Genomic DNA, 17,278 nt, shown 5'->3' on the forward strand with positions numbered 1-17,278 from the left:
GAGGGAACTCCCGAGCGGGACTGGAAGGTTTTCTTCTGCCCAATTAAACCAGTTTGGAAGGAACGGCATGCACATCAACTTCCCTGTTCACATTCATTTTAGAGATTTGCTGCTAAGAAATAACCATGAGCCTGAATAAAAGCGAATGCCGGTAAACAGGAAGTGGCATGCTGCAAATGGAAAGCACGAGCACCGCACGACACCATCTACAGCTCTCAGGTGTCTATAGCGTACAATATGCCGACCGTGCAGCCAGGTTCTGTGATGTCTCCCTTGCATAAGCACACAAGTGGAGCTCGATTCTTTGCACCACAGTCCCTTGCTGGCCCAATATTGAGTATTGTGTTATGGAAAGATAGATACAGAACAATAAACCAAATCTGAAAAACAAGAGGAAGAAAAGGGAGGTTCTGTCCTCTGCTGTGGTCCCCCAGTGTGGTGCAGGGCACACGCCTCGAGAGACTTGTGTAAAGGTGGGCATGCCCTGCCCAGCTCTGACCACACCTTTCCTTTATTTTGTTTTTTTGAATAATCCAAATCATTCATTCCTACAGTTAACCTCCTTAAATGTTTCCCTTTTTACAGTCTGGAGGTGTGTCCAGGTGTATCCAACTGTTCGTGCAGCCATCACCTCCCCCCACCGTTCCTTCCAGACAGAAAACCAAAAGAAGGGAGAGGGGTGAGCTGCAGCTGCAGTGTCCTCCTTGGTAGTAACAATGTTAGCTTGGGAGGAGAGGCCGAGTTCGTAAGGCGCCATCTGATCAGAAGCCGACGTAGTAAAAGATGGTGGGAGGATCACAGCGGAGTGGTAGGGCAGCAACAAGGAGAAAGAGAAGTGGGTTTGTCTGTGACCACACTTGTGATGTTTTTGGATGATATGTCAGCTATTTTACAAGTTATTCCCTCATTTTTTTTTTTTTTTTTTTTTTTTTTTAAAGAGTATTAAGTCTCTGTAGCACCCGAACCAACCCAGACAAAACCCAAAGCCTGACCCTGTAAAGCCCGCCACAGCTACCCCATTAACAGAAAACAGGCCCCAACATCGACGAGAATGACAGTCACAACATCAATTGAAATGATACTTTAAAAAGCAACACAAAATAATTACTCTCCTCTTATTCAAGTGTCTCGATATCACAATAACATTAAAACAAATAAGAACAATCGTTTTTAACGACACAGGAAGAGCACCGTCTCTCTTCTCTCTGTCCTCTTTTGGCTAGAAATCTCATAAAACAAGAAGAAAACATTTTTAAAGACATCCAAAAAATACAAATGATAAACAATACCAATATTAAAAAAAAAAAAAAAGAAAAAAAAAGAAAAAAGCCTCACCAACATTATGTAAAAACAAAAAAGAAGTGGAAAAAAAAAAAATAAAGTTTAGATACAGAAATTGCAATAGCGTTCTATACATGGCATCACTGTACAAGGAAAGGAGCAAAATGTCTGGTAAAACTACCCACAATGCAATACACTGTCACTGACATGGGGAAGGAGGATGGAGAGAACAAGGTGGGGAAGGTTAGGGGTTGGGGGGGGGGGGGGGGGGGGGGGGGGGGGTGTTGGTGGGGGGACTGAAAAGCAGGCTGACAGTATGAGAGAGAGCGAGGAACTGTGAGGGAGAGTGGAAGCAGACAGAGGAAAGCTGGAACCGAAAGTGCTGAATTACTTAAGTCAAAGAACAATGTTGTATTCCTTGCAACACAGAACCGTTTTCCTTTAATAATAATATTAATAATAATAATAATAATAATAACAATCATCATAATAAAACATCTTTTACAGAAAACAATAATAACAATAAGAGTAACAATATTGACCATAATGCCAACATGGACATTAGCTGTAAAAATGAATTTTAAAATAAGAAATAAAATAAAATGAAAAAAAAAAATAAAACAAATCAATGCCAGAAAAAGAACAAAAATTGAAACAATTAGAGCTGGTTTGTCCTGTGCGATGTCACTGAGCTCCATCTTTGGATAGAGCGGTTTTGTTGCCCAGTTGGAGCCTGACCCAAAACACCCACCGACTGGCCGAATAAGGGGCGGCCGCCGCTGAGATTTCAGCCCACTCCGGAATGACCCGCTGCAGGTCAGCAGGAGGATGTGAGAGAGGAAGGAGCAGGCTGAACTTCATCACCCCTTTTATTCAGTCACACACATGCATGCACACGCACACACACACACACACACACACACACACACACACACACACACGTTCGCACTTAATGTGAATACTTTGGGTTTGTGGCAGCAGTGTGGACGTTTCTTTGTGTCATTGAACTCCACGTTCTTGCAAGTATTACTGTATCAATGCATCGGCCAGTGAGGCACATAATGAAGTATGCCAAGGGAAGAAAGGGGAGGTTTGGGTCAGGGCTGCAGGTGGGTGTGGGGTGAGTGGCGCGGGCCAGGTTTGTAGAGGGGGAAGAGGCGGGGGTGGGGGTGGAGGGGGAGTGGAGCCCCAGTCTACCCACGATGGGAGTTGTGAGGAGGAGACAACCTGCGGGAATGAATGCTGGATGTCTGTGCAGAAAATGCTGGCACTTCAACCTTTGAACCCAGAGGCCCCACCTGAGACCCTCATCCCTCTATTGTCTACGCACACCCACCCACCACACACACCCACACCCTCTCTCGTGCAGACTGCCCTCCCAAGGGGACAGATGGAGACAGACAGATGGACACACAGCGCCCCTGCTTGGGCAGACGACGATGGTTTGGCATGATGCTGCTCAACTCAAGTCAACACAACTCAGGATGGCTGATATGGACCGATGGACACAGGATACACCTCTCCCTACAGGAAGACAAAGGAAAACAAACAATATTTTCAATCATTTTGCTGCTGCTATATGACTAAATCTATATTCACTTATCTTGGTTTTCACTGTAGGATGCTATGATTTGATAGTCACACCATCTACTTCCCACTGCTTTTACATATGATGAATGGTTTTCTTGTCAGATGCACCCTGGGGAGCATCCAGTGAAAGCTGAGTTGCAATAAGGGAGATGTAGGTTCCAGTGTTTTGGAGCATCATCCACGTTATAGACTTGGAATTCTTTTGCTTTCACCTTTGTTCCATTTTAAAAGGATGAATTACCACACCCAGTAATGGCCTGACAGTTGTAGCTTGTGTCAAAAATACAAAACTTGCACTGGCGCTTAGGCTGAATGGTTCCCTGATGCTGTGTTTAGATCATTTGCTATTTCATGTTTAGGAACAGATAATCAGAGCTCACATAAGGTATCAAATATTCATTCTATACAACTTAAAAAAAACTGATTTGTTTATTTTGTAATGTGATGTTATGTAGACCAATTAATAGACATGTTTAAGTTAAAATCAATATTTCTCTACCAGTTGTAATGTCTGAGTTTGACTGGTTTGGCCCTCTTGTGTACATCATGTAATGCCCAAATTGTTACATTTTTTTAAGTTTGACATTGAAAGCCTTCATCATTTGGCTAAAGGCCTAAAACAATAAAAAATCCACTGCAATTCCGTTTTATTTTTCTTTGTAAAATCAAAATCTGATTGGTGCAAGTACATTATAACTCTTGATACACAATCATTAAAAATCTATTTATAAGCAGCAAAGTGAACATAAACAGACAAACTCGACAAACCAGCTATAAATGTTGTGCAAACCATAAAAGGCAGAGCAAAAGCACTTACTGACTGATTCTAACATAAGCACCATAAAATGAGTGTAACTTATAGGCTGATGTAATGGCCCTAATTTGAGATCAAAGAGGTGATGTCTGAGGCTACACAGATTTTAAAATGACAGGAAAAAAAAAAAAAAAAAATAAATAATTCGCAGCTGTATTCTGCATGACGGTTAATAACATTTTACTACACATTCACTGTGTGTACCTGTGCTAGACCCCAGCCTGCTCCATGCTGTACGGCAGGTCAGGAGGTTTGTAGCTAAGGAGCATGTCACTGGTGCAGGAGGAGGGATAGCAAGCTGCCGCATGGAGTTCCCCTTCAACATCGCACACTGCATGGGAAACAAACATCTTTAACTTGTGAGGAAACAAAAGGATATTATGTTTGAGGTAACTGAATGTCTTATGCTGACCTGATTCTTCCCGCTGGTGTAGCTGCTGGCTTCCTGTCAGCGATGTCTGGCTAAGAATGTCCGACATGCGTGCGGAGCTTAGTGCCTTCCCAGCCAACAGGCTCATCCCAGACATGGGCTCTGCCTGATCCTGCACAGCAAATGAAGGACAGCTTAGAGGCAGGAAAATTAATCATGTTTAATAAATGGCTTCTAGCAGCAACGGTGAGTCAGAATTTGGATGTTTTGAGCATCCTTGCAGTGTGTTGATGCCCTCTGACTTCTTGGTTCATTTAGTCATACAAACATACGCTTTCTTGCTTCGTTCTGCTAAGTGGGTGTTCTCCAGCACTGCACTGGCAGAGAAGATGAGCTAATATCTCATACCCCGCCCCCCTCCCCCAAAAGTACAGCAAGCCAATATTAAAATGGCATTCAAGTGTGATTGTTTCTGCCAGCACTGTTCCACCGAGTCCACCCGAAAAACCCAGTTTGATGAGTCATTTTTATCCTCCAAGTGTGAGAAGTTGGGATGAAGCTCCATAACTTTTTACTAAATCTGAATTCAGTCTTGAATCTGCATAGCCCAAATCCCCTATTATATTATTCTATGTGGGTTTTTATTGCACTCAACACAGTAAAAATTATTTATAAAAAAAAAAAAAAAGGTGTAATTTAACACCAAATTATTTGAATTTTTTACCTACTTGGAACTTGATCCAAAATATATGTTACTACTGGAAAACACCTTTGGTGATCAGTGTAGTGTGGGTAAGCTAGCAGCAGCCTTTGACTCACATAAGCATCATCACATGTCTGGATGGTGTGGTGGCGCTGCAGCTGTCCTCTGGATCTATAAACCTCACCCTGGGGACCTCGCGTATAGCCCACATCATTGTGATCAGGCACCTCCATGGCTTGTCCTTGAGGCCTGCACTCCACATGCTCAGACTCTGAAAAAATATATTGAATATGTATACACTGCAGATTTAACAATTAAAAAACCCCACACCAAAAAAAAAAAAAAAAAACAACACACAAACACATAAATGTGAAGGGAAAAAAATTTTTTCAGCCAAGAGAGAACCTGGACTCTTTGAAATCTTTGGAGAACATATTGAAACAACTGTGTAAGGTCTCACCTCTGTTACCTGTGGCAGTCCTTATGTAGCCACCATGCCTGTGTGTAGGGGAGCTGTAGGGTGGGGTGCCTCCTCGGGGTGGCCCCAGGAGCTCATGTCCGTCTCCTGCCTTGGCAAGAAGACCTTCGTGTGGGTGATGGTAGCTAGCTGGTACCTCATCCTCCTCCATGCTTTCCGAGTGAGGTAAGCTGGGGCACGGTGCCTGCTGCTGCTGGACCTCTGTGGGTCTGATCTGGAGGAGGTGGTGGTAGTGTTGCCCTCCAGAGGCACCCTGAGGCACCGGTGGTTCCAAGCTTTCTCCTTGGCCTAGCTGGCGGAGAAGCAACATATCTCCATACTCTTGTGGTGCACCACTGGGTGGTGTTGGGGGTGCCGGACACGGCCGGGGGCTCTGCCTCTTCAGCAGGGCAGCCAGGTCTTGTGGGGGCAGTCTGGGATCTGCGTGGCCTGTTAAGGAGTGGCGGGGGGACAGGAGGCCCTGCAGGGTGGGAGTGACGTGCTGCTGTGGGGGCCGGTAGTCCAAAGGAGTTGGGGAGAGGAGGGCCTGCTGTAGTGTGGAAGGGGCACCATAGCTGCTGGTCCCCACAGCCCCACTTTGGTAACCCTCCAGGCCGGGGACTTTAAGGGAGGCTCCCTGCAGGTAGGGGCTGTAAGACCCAACCACGCCTGAGGTGCCCCGTGAGGCAGCGTCGCCAGAGTAGAGGTGGGGATTGAACTGGGCCTGGTCGTAGCCCGATGTGAAGCGGCCAAGGCTGCGGCTAAACAGGGGGGAACACACAGAGTAATTACCTACCTGCCATTGAAAAACAGCACACTCCCAATCCCCTGTATACATAGCAAATCCATCACCAACAATCTATATAAAGATCCACAAAGACAGACTAGAAAACACTTCACACACTGCTCCAGGTTCAAGTATTCACTGAGAGGTGTAAAATATTCCCAAAGGATTCTTTTTAATAAAAGATTTTTAATTTAAGATTGTAACATGCTCACTCAGTGAAGGCAGTCCTGGATAGAAGGGGTAGTTATGGAATGATGTCAGGGATCACAGGATGACATGCAGAAACTCACCCAGATACATTGAGCTGGAGAGTTTGTTGTGAATGTCCACTCAGCAAAGACGATTTACAGTCATTTTAAATACATTTCAAAACCAAGTAATAATAATTCTTATGACTGAATAAAGTCTCTCGACTGAGCAACTGTGCTTTCAAAATACAATTTTAGGAAAATCATTGAATATGGAAGAAATGTAAAACACACACAAAAAAATGAGAACCATGCAGTGAGGAACCAAAACAGAAAAAAACAATGATGTGAAAGAGTGAGAGTGGTGAGTTCATGCAGAGTAACAGAGCAAAAATCTATCTACAAGGCTGAAGATGAGGACACAGAAATAGTCCATTAGTATTGCTGGCAGCCATCATGGGGGGGGGGGGGGGGGGGGGGGGGGGGGGGGTTGTGGTGACAGGATGTGGGCGTCACCTGTGCGACTCGGCGTTGTCTGCGCTGAGCTGCTTCCCGAGGACTCTGTGTGCGCCTGGCGTGGGCAAAAAGTTGCTCTGCCTCGGTGCCCCACCTCCCAGCTCCACTTCCTGCACCTGAATGGTCACCTGTACAACAAAGGTTAGTGCTTATTAGTGACTGTAGTATCACTTCATGTGAATGAATGTCAGATATTACACTCCTCTGAAACGACACAGACTCGGCAGACACAAATACACGTGATTGGCTCTTTGCAGTCACCTGCTGTTGTTGAGGTACACCCTGTGCCAATGGGACAGCAGGGCGGGCAGATGCTGCTTGTGGATTGGTTGGCAGAGACACTCGAGGAAGGCCTGTGGAAGGTGGGCTGCCACTCTGGCCCTGGTACATGGCTGGAGCACCGTGTTGGTACTGCACTGCTGACTGACCTGAGAGAGAAGAACCACAAGAGCAAAAATCCATATAAAACTTTGACAATTTCTCACTTCAAGAAATTTCCATAATTTCCCATCGTTCCATTTCAGCTTGCTTCGAAAGGCGGGGAAAAAAAATTTAAGTAAAGAAATAATTTTTCTAACCACTTTTCAACTATTGTGTGAACGGAAACTCAACTAATGACAGGAGTAAATAAAAACAGCTGTTAACCCACCACACTAATCACATCATCTTGTTCTTGACGACTGAGGTGTTTACTCACCTGCTGTCCCTGAAAAAACATTTTCACTGAGTCAGCATTAGCTATGCTTTCTATTGCATTATTCAGAACACTGAAATGAAAATGTCAGTGGTTTTGTACAGAGAACAAAAGCCAGAATCTAATAAAGAGCAATTTTTTTTAAAAAATTGCTCTTTAGCATTTAAGTTAACTTCTTATAAAGTATTAGTTGTGACATTTAAACTGTGTGCACATAAAGGCTTGACATTTAAACTCTTCTTGTGAGACATAAATTTAATAATTTTTTTTTTTTTAATTTCTACAGCTGAGACACTTACTAGACCCCCAAAACACCTGTTACAATAATATTGACAAAGGACTGTTTATGAGAAGTCATCGTATTAGAATTTTATAATCCGTTTACAGCCTGTTAATCAGGTCACAGAAGTTATTTGCACGGAACCAAGATTTGGAAATCAGTTTTTACTCTACAGCAAATCATGCTCAGACAGTAAATACTAGTTCAAACTAATACACTACAATATGTTAAGGTTAACAGTACATTTATTATGAATCATTATAATAAAAAATATATAGTATATAGCAATTTTTTTTTTTCAAAAATTTGCACTCAATGCGCAGAGGCCAAAGGAACAATAGCTCACTGTGTCTAGCCATGTAGCTTTGTCACACAGTGACTCGAAGTTTGTAAATGCCAAAAAGATGCTGGGATTGCTTTTGGGGGGAATATAGTGTAATGGATAAGACAAATAATGTCAATGCATCCAACAGAAAAAGCTTGATGTGAACTACCATGTGTGGAATCAGAGAAGCAATGTGTTGTTCATTGTGATTTTCTTTGTGGTTTATTTATGTTAACACAGACACGCTAATAAATGTGTGGTTGGGAAAAAGAGCTGTGAATTGACCAGTTTTATATTTACAGTTTGATTATGATCACTGCATTTCTGGTGCATCATCTACAATATACAAAGCATTTAAGCTGTCTAGCAGTGGTATTACTAACCGTGCCCTTGCATTAGGCCTGCAGAGCCAGGCGGAGGACTCTGATTGGGCTGTCTGAAGAGGTGGTTGTTGGGCTGTGTTGGCGGAGGGCTGGAGGGCTGAATACGCAACCTGAGGGAGGACAAGACGGAGTAGGAGAAGAGAAGAGAAGAGAGAGAGAGAGATACGTCAGTGATGTAACACTTCAGTCGATAGCGCTGCGCCACAGTATCAGGTTCATTGTTCACTGTTCAATAGCTGATGAGTAGTGTGTGCATGTGTGTGTGTGTGTGTGTGTGCACCTCTGAAGCTGGTGGGTTAGGTGACTGGGCTGGCTTTCTCCATGGCCTAAAGACAGACCCTGCAGGTAAAAAAGAAATCATTTGCCTTCTCAAAGCATGTATATAACAAATTTATGACTACATGAAGCGGACTATACAACATGAAATAACATTAACATGCACAAATATATACGCCTCATGCCTCAAAAAAACATATTAAGCAGGAAGAAGCTACAATGCAGTCTACCCAAGCCTAAGGTGAACCAATCAATAAACTAGCTTCATCTCACACAGCTTTATCTCCCTCAAAAAGACCAGCAACCTTTGTCTCAGGGGAAGTAGCAGTAGCTGATTGCAGTATATAATGCACTCATTGCAGCAATAATCAAAACACAGTTCCCCTTTTTATGAATGAAGAATTGCTGGGAATCAACAATCAGAGTTTCTTTCTACTGTTGGCTCTGCATGATGGCAAAGAGAGTAGCATGGTGGTTATCTTAGCCACTCTGGTCGTGAGTGAAATCCCCGCTGTTAAAATCTTCTGTTTATAAGAAGCAGCTGATCAGAAGACAGTTGGGAGGGAGTGAGGAGGCTAGAGCAGCTTGTTTCAGTCAGTGGAAGAACTGAATGGATTCTCCACTAAGGCCCAGAATAAGAAAAATATTGTGTGAATCATGCAATTACTCTAGTACAGTCCAAGAATATGAAAGTGGAGCTGGAAATGAGCACAACGGGTTCGTTTAAAGGTTTCATAATGCAGTCCAAGTATGGTGACAATGCTTCATATTATTAAAGTTCGACCCACTGTGCATCAAAGGAGCTGCTGTTACACCATGCTGCTCTTTGCAGTCATAACAGACAGTGTGTGCATTTTTTTTGGCTTGCTATAATTTTATGAGAGCTACTTGCCAACTTCAAATACCTGGATTTGCTGGTGGAGGATTTGTTGCTCTTGCTGGTACAGGATATGCTGCTGCTGGGTGTGCTCCAGGAGTTTCTCATCCTGCTGAGCAGCGTACATTTTCTGGAGCTGCTCACACTCCTATTGGAAATGCAGACACACACCCAATGTATTTCATGCACATGCTAACAAGGTACAAAATTACAAGTATCTACACTCAACAGGGATCAGTAGTAAACAATTACAACAGTTGATTTTATTGTCTGTAAGAAATCACCATCTTGCCTAAACAGAAGTCTTATTTAAACCATTTCAACACAATTTCTTTTATGTAAAGGGTTCAAGACTTGCCATAGGAGTGCTCATACAATTAAGATCATCCTGTGTCTAATATTATCACTCACATTTAGCTAATAAAATTAATAGGGCTGCAAAAACAGCACAACTTTCCACAAAATGCACATCTGAAACAAATACTTGTCTAAGTGCTTCTTAAGGCTTAACAGCCTTTTCAGTTACTGCTTATACGACCAACTAGGAGAGACCTAATTTATTGCAATCTACATACTCTTCAAGAGAGACATTATTTTTTATTGGTTATTTTCCAGGCATAGCTCATGTATGTGCCTCTACTCTAAGCATCATTAACCCTACACGTCAGCGCACACCTAATACGAAGCGCCCCCTAAATGCGATAATTAACTCTTTCCCTAGCTACACCTCTAAGTGGGTGAGGTAATCTCATTGCGGGGTAACTGAAGATGATGTGATGTCTCAAGAAGTAGCTTGTGGTTTTGTCAGGCCAGAGACTCAATGTGGCCTCATCTTAAGAAAAACTGATCCAACATTTATCTATGTATTTATGAAACGCTGCCAACAGGAACCCTCCCCGTGCACTTAATGGTGTGGAGACCACACATAAAGTGAAGCTGTACATTACAATTGTAGTCTACACAAAGATGTGATGCTAATAGAGGCAAAAATGCAGATGTTCCAAATAATTCAACTTAAGTGAAAATTTTGTTTGATGCTGTGATTCAAAATGATCGTTCTGTAGAGACAGTCATTTATGTTTGTGCTACTTTCTCTCTTTGAGTTTCACCATGTGTCTGTGTGTAGGGAGGGGCCACCCAAACACATCACAAGCAAGGAGAGACAAGCAACATGAAGAAAATGTCAGACTTCTCGAGTTGATAACTCATTATTAAGTTATTGTAACTGCAGTAACAGTTCTCCCAACAAGGAGTCAGATGTGTTCAGATCCAGTGGCTGACTGTGCCTGGATTGTCTCATAGGACGCATCACATCTGAGTTCTCCACTGCTAACAAAGTACATATTTACAGTGTCAGGGATCTGTTTATATTCCTCTGTGCTGCTTAGTTTCCCCCTTCAGACACTTAAATAACTAATGTACATGTTCTTCTATGCATGCCAAATATTTATAACACTGGCACAAAGTTAGAGATGTTAACAAGTTAAATGCTTTTGGTTTTTTTTAATAAGCTGATGTACCTGCTTGAGTTGCTTAATGAGGCTGCTGTTCTCTAGATGAGCCTTGAAGGCCTGAATGGACGCGGCCCCGTCAGAGAACCGTCTGACCGGAGAGAAGCGCTCCATGGGGAGATGAAGGGTGTTACAGTCCTTATAGCTGGATCTGAAATGGGGGGGCCGTGGGGAGCAGACACAAACAAGTGTGTACACAAATACACACAGGCACGCAAGACATGACAGATGCCATAGGTACATTGACACACACATTCAATCATACAGACAGAGATAAGACACAGAAACAGACACATGAGCTCTTTAAACCGGCACAAAATATTACAATTCAAGTGATATGATGGACATACAATAAGTATATATAAAAAAAAGCACAAGGAGTCCGAATTGATCTGTCAAAAGAAACTTGTAACCCATATAATTTATATGATTTCACCTTTCCTGTAAATCATGCCATATAAGGCTAGTTACATGTGAGGATCTTAATGCCAGTTCATCTAAAGTCAACACTGATACACACCCATCAGCCACAACATTAAAACCTCTGACAGCTGAAGTCAATTAAACATCTTGTTACAATGAAACACTCTGATCCTGGCATTGATGTGGGTGTTCATGTGACACATCTAAACCACCTAAACATTGTTGCAGACCAAGCACATACCCACTGTGGCAATGGCACTCCCCAAGAAGGACAACACACTTATATTAAAAAATAAAGCGCTTAAGGAACACGATGAAGAGTCCAATATGCAGACCTGGTGTTTTCCCTGCAGACACGACCTACCCTATTTTGGTGGGGGGGGGGGGGGGGGGGGGGGGGGGGGGTTAATGTTGTGGCTGTTGGGCAGAGCTTAGACAATATGGATTATTTGATGGGACTGGATAATGCAGCTATCACTGTCATTAAGAAATTCATTTTCATAAAAAAAACAAAAATACAACTGAAGAGAGCATGCCTCCTTTAACAGCAGGCAGCCCTCTCTCCTGTATCCCTCTCTAGCCACATTTTAAACTCACATTTAGGCTCCCTTTTAATCCAAGTTCAACAATTCACACTCATTGAAAAATACACTCTGTTTTGCTAAGCTGAGTCAGAGGATAATGATACCCGTGAGGGACAACAGTTAAAATTACCAGCATGACAACAGTAAAATATGACTGCTATTGGAGATAAAATGTACAAATGTAGTGATTTAGCTTTGAGACTTATTTCAAACAAAAACAAAAATCAGGCAAAACTTTTGTTCTCCCCCAGGGCTGTGGGGATGAAACAGTTCTTATAAATCCTGGTTTACTGGCGATGTGGAAATACAGTATTTGTGCTCTGTGCCACAAATGCTATCTCCACCATCACTGGCAAAAAAACCCCCCCCAAAAAAACCCTCCTTCATTGGAGGGTCCCCAACCTTCACCTTGCTGCTCAGTGTGCTTGTGATCTCAACCAGCAATGTGTTTGCATGTGATGAGCATGTGTGAGTGACATAAGAAAGAGTCGGGCTTAATTTTCCATTCATTTAATGGGTCTGAATGTTTGTGTCTGAGTGTGTCTGTGCATATACAGCTCGGAGTGGGTGTGTCCCCTCACCGGGTGTGTATGTCGGGGGCCCAGCACCCCCGCTGGCGGGGGCCTTGGGGCCGCTGTGACTCTGCCGAGGGCTCGCCATGCGATGTGCTCGTGAGCGTGTGCGTCGTGTGCCGCTTGGAGCGGTTCGCCAGGTACCTGGGCCGCAGGGAGGGGGGGGAGGACGGGGGTGAGGGTGGGAGACAGGAAGCAGCGCTGGTCAGCTCTCTGTCCTCATTGGCTAATGGAGATGGGGAGGGAAGGCCCACCCCTTCCCACTTCTGCCAATAGGTGCCATGATTAATATCATCTTAGCCAATCAGAAAACATTAAACAAAATTACATGATTGATGGATGTTATAGCTTATGGGTATCCCACAATGCCCCAGCATCCAATTTTAGGATTCGACTGGTTGACATTTATTACTCATTGGTTTTGCAAACTTCAGAGTTAGCAAAGCTGTGTGAGAAAGAGTGAAAAGGTCTATAAGATAATTTGGCACTTACTGAAATGAGAGAGAGAAAGAGAAGCTCTTGGCCAAAGAGTATGAGAGATAGGAGGCACTGTATTTGGTGGCAGATTCAGTTTAGGACTGTGGCAGAAGGCACTTGCGCAATGGAGAAAGGAGAAAAGATGGGATAAGCACCGCAGCCGAGCGGCCACCTCCCGTGGGGGGAAAAAGCAGAGCAGCCAAGAGGCACTCACTCCCAGCAACCCAGGACACCAGCGAGGTCTACAGAATGTGCTGTCTGAAGAGCATCACCTGGGAAGCCCTCACCTGGACTTTTGAATCAAACTCTGCATCTCCAACTAACAACCCAGCTCCTATTAGTACCCTGGAATAATTTCACTTCCAATGTCAACGTTCCCATTTTGGATAGTTTTTCCAGATTATTTAAAAAAAAAGCAAAGTAAAACAATTGTCATTACACGATTGTGGCATTTGTTGTGTGTTTTCACACTTTCTTTGTTTCAGTTACCTGGATATAACACCTCCTCGACAAACCATATGCTTTAATATCTTTGCCTACCCAAATTCTTTAGATCAATATTCATGTACTACTTTGTCACAGGCTATGAGACTTCCACAGAATCTCATTTAGACAGCACCTCTGTACGGTATTCTCCTTCACCAAAAACCATCACCGTGGGTTACCTCTGTACTGCCTCTTGATCTGGCTCTCCATCCGAACCCTCCTCATCCACCGGAGCTACTGCAGGGATAGGATGCTAAGAGAAGCAAAAAGTTTATTGGTCAACACCTGTTCAGCACATAAGAGGAGAACATACAAGGTGGACACATTCAGGAATCCAGATCCTCACCGGGCTGGTGACAAGTGGCGAGGGCCCTCGAGGCCTTTTCAAGAGCTGAGCGTGTAGCTGAATGTTGGCCCCGCCGTCGGAAGCTCTTCGACCCAGAGGCCCCATGCCGTTGAGCAGCTGCAGGGTAGGTGGCTGTAGCAATGATTGTTCCTGTAAGATCAGCAGCCACAGGGAGTCAGATTAGAGTGGAAACTAAATAAAGTAAGCTGATTGCTTCCAAGTGAGATCTGGTCTAACCCAATGAAGTGTACCTTGTATTCCAGCTGCTGTGTGGGCTGCAGGCTCTGTGTGGGCATGAGAGTGTGCATTTGACCCATAGTGGGGGCAAGTGGGATGAAAGGGGGCTGGGGCAATGCGCCACGAGGGAAACCTGATGGTAGCTTCTGGAGGTCTTCCTGCATCTCTGTCCTGTGATGAAAACAGTAAATAACATGAAATAAGTTGGTTAAAACTTGTGAGAAAGTAACTAATATGATTACTAAAGCTTCAATGCATCACTTTTTTCCAGTTGGATCATTTCAATTTACTTGAAATAAGACATCTGCACACCTCGAAATAAACATTTGATATGTGTGTGATCTCCTAAGCTATAAATAGCTGGCAGCAAACATATCTGAATGCTTTAAAACTTGACACCACAGTCTAACTTTCTTAGTAGTCAGCAGACCGCATTTCCCATCTTTCAGGTAATGCAACAAATGAACAAAACTGTGCTGCACCACCTTAAACAAATATCTGATAATGTGCATGAATACAGTGTCAATTCAATCGCACTTCACCAACACAGGGCTGTTGTTCATGTGTTACCTTTGGTCTGGTACCCCCACAGTGTGCCGCCTCATTGAAAGGTAGCGAGCCATGGCTTCAGGAGATGGCTCCTCCCCTTCATCACTGTCCAGAGCCATGCTGCCCTCAGGCTGAACGATGGATAAACACATGATCAGTATTTGGTAATCAGAGTTGATCTCTGATAGTGTGTGTTGAATGTTTATGTACATTTTTTTTACAAGATAAAAAGAAAATACACATTTTAAATGCATTCCAGTTTTATATACATGCTTAAATGAAATAGAGCAAATTCTCACATTACAAAGTGTTTGTGTACACAGATTGTCATAGTAAACACTAATAATAAACCACAAACACTAGGTGACATTCAATGAGGATAAACTCACAGAAGTATATAAAAAAAAAAAAAAAAACTGGCTGCTATTGAACCACAAAAAAGTTAAAGAGGATGTATTAAAACTCTCTTTATTGCCTATCACATTATATATACTGTTTATGAACAAAAGTCCTGACTTGTTCTAACTTGGTTTCGAGCTTAAAGACCCTAACTGCTAGCCACCCACTCCCAGGCTGATGCACAGGACTCCACTGCTAACTCACCTCAACAATCTGGTTCTCTGGATTGATGAGTTGGACGTGGGGAACGGTCATGCTAACAGGATTACCTTGTGGGTCTGTCTGCTAGTACACACAAACACACAGACACACATACAGAGGTCACAAGGGTTGTGCTAATTTGATAACAATCTTCTTAGCTAAGCACGATAAGCAGATATGGGTTAAAGCCAGTCAACTCCATTCAGTGTCTGACAGCAGGACTGTGGTAAATTTTTACTGACAGAAGTCACGAACTAACTGCACAGGTGTCTTTACCTACAGTTCAAGCTCCCACGATCAAACTTTATTCCTAGAAGCTGTTAATATGAAGACACTTATGTACATAAAATCCACAGAATACTACACAGATCATATTAACTGAGTGCTGCAATAATGTCACGATCCATTACTACCAAACTATCAAAACTGTATTGCTATTAGCAAAACAGCACCAAAAAGTAATGAATCACCTGCACAGCATTTAGAGGATAGCTAATGGAGCGTGGTGTGGGTGGAGCAACACGCAGGGTCTTGTGTTTCTTGAGGCGGTCAGCCAGCAGACTGTAGATAGCACTGTAGTGATCATATGCATCTGTTTGTAGGGACTGGAGAGGGAAAAGCAAGATAAACTGTGCTGTTTACTTTTGACAAGACAAAAAAAAAAAAAAAAAAAAAATTGTAAATGTAACTATGAAATTTTTTGGCACCTGAAGTGTGCGCTCTCGGTCCAGGCCCATCTCACACATCGCCATGAGCACCTGCTCGTTGATGAGCTCCATCTCTCGCTCGGTCTTCACCTGCTCACACTCCGCTATCAACTGGAAAGGAGCAGGGAAAAATATGGCAACACTTTATAATAACCTCTGCTTAGAAATTGTAAATAGTTACTACTATTAAACAATAATAACCACAAGCATTCACTAATTATTAGTGCGGTCTTACTTTACTTTAACCAAGATATTACATCAAAAGATGCTGGCATTTCAAGACAATAATAAAACAAGCCTCTCTCCTAACTTGTCATATCTTAACCCAGTGTTTTTTGTCTTATAAAGAACCAAGAAGCTTTGGTGCCTGAAGCTAAGCAAACAGCTGGTGAAAGCAAACAAAGTGAAAACAAATCCAAATGGTGAGTACCAGAATTTAAACCGCAGCTTCCGGGTTCGCAGTCTTGTGATTTACTAACATTCCTAGATTTAAACTCTTAACCCTAAAACACTAACCTGATTTTTCTAACACTACCACTCTCACTTTCACTTGGGTGAAAAATCACCCAACATAAGTGTTTTAAGCACAAATATTATAAATAGAGAGATCATTTTATAACATCCATAAAATGCTTATTAGATGAAGCACACACAATTTATTCCAAATACCAAAGTTTTGTATCATCTGCACCCTTATGGTAACCATCTAAATGTTCACAAACAAACTTATTACTAGCCATTTCTTTCATGTTGTTAACAGCAAAAAAGTGAATGTAACATTTATAAATGAGTAACATTTTAGAGAATGTGTTTATTTTAATGTAAGTAATATAAAGTAAGTTTAAATGAATTATTTATTTCAAAGTTTTACAGGATCAAAGAAAGGCTTGTTCAAGGCTAGCTGTTATCTTGAGCTCAACTGGTGCCTGGCTTTAGCCTTATATTTAACATGGCATTTCATAATTCTGGGATTCACCTTCTCAGCCGGCTTTCAATGATATAAAGCGTAACCAAATTATCTGGCTAATTAAATATTTTATTAGTGTAACATACAGTAGCCACTGCACTATGGGGTGAGTCATTTTTGCATTTTTCATAAGTTTTGACAAATCACCATATTCTACTTAAACTGAAGGAAAGACACACACACACACACACACACACACACACACACACACACACACACACACACACACACACACACACACACACACACACAGACAGAGAGAGAACAGAATGTAAAAG

At 42.6% G+C, this 17,278-nt stretch overlaps 1 protein-coding gene across 3 annotated transcripts in view; it reads right to left on the bottom strand.

Moving 5' to 3' along the window:
- Positions 1-1,564: 1,564 nt before the first annotated feature.
- The window catches only part of sik3 (SIK family kinase 3), a 35,533-nt gene continuing 19,819 nt past the window's right edge, over positions 1,565-17,278 (bottom strand). Inside the window, exons 8-26 of one of the 3 annotated variants that reach the window (XM_030743605.1) lie at positions 16,034-16,144; positions 15,797-15,931; positions 15,330-15,407; positions 14,748-14,857; positions 14,192-14,348; positions 13,941-14,090; positions 13,774-13,847; positions 12,641-12,775; positions 11,062-11,203; positions 9,570-9,689; positions 8,669-8,727; positions 8,389-8,498; positions 6,968-7,134; positions 6,707-6,834; positions 5,219-5,976; positions 4,875-5,029; positions 4,098-4,227; positions 3,890-4,016; positions 1,565-2,805 (exon numbers count right to left, since the gene is read on the bottom strand). In XM_030743605.1, the coding sequence (XP_030599465.1) occupies positions 3,895-4,016; positions 4,098-4,227; positions 4,875-5,029; positions 5,219-5,976; positions 6,707-6,834; positions 6,968-7,134; positions 8,389-8,498; positions 8,669-8,727; positions 9,570-9,689; positions 11,062-11,203; positions 12,641-12,775; positions 13,774-13,847; positions 13,941-14,090; positions 14,192-14,348; positions 14,748-14,857; positions 15,330-15,407; positions 15,797-15,931; positions 16,034-16,144 (2,841 nt within the window). In that variant the 3' untranslated portion in view covers positions 1,565-2,805; positions 3,890-3,894. Of the gene's footprint in view, positions 2,806-3,889; positions 4,017-4,097; positions 4,228-4,874; positions 5,030-5,218; positions 5,977-6,706; positions 6,835-6,967; positions 7,135-8,388; positions 8,499-8,668; positions 8,728-9,569; positions 9,690-11,061; positions 11,204-12,640; positions 12,776-13,773; positions 13,848-13,940; positions 14,091-14,191; positions 14,349-14,747; positions 14,858-15,329; positions 15,411-15,796; positions 15,932-16,033; positions 16,145-17,278 lie in introns of all 3 variants that reach the window. The other 2 variants (XM_030743606.1, XM_030743608.1) reach the window with 2 other exon arrangements.

This window comes from Archocentrus centrarchus, chromosome 13, assembly GCF_007364275.1.
Source record: "Archocentrus centrarchus isolate MPI-CPG fArcCen1 chromosome 13, fArcCen1, whole genome shotgun sequence".
Lineage (NCBI taxonomy): Eukaryota > Metazoa > Chordata > Actinopteri > Cichliformes > Cichlidae > Archocentrus > Archocentrus centrarchus.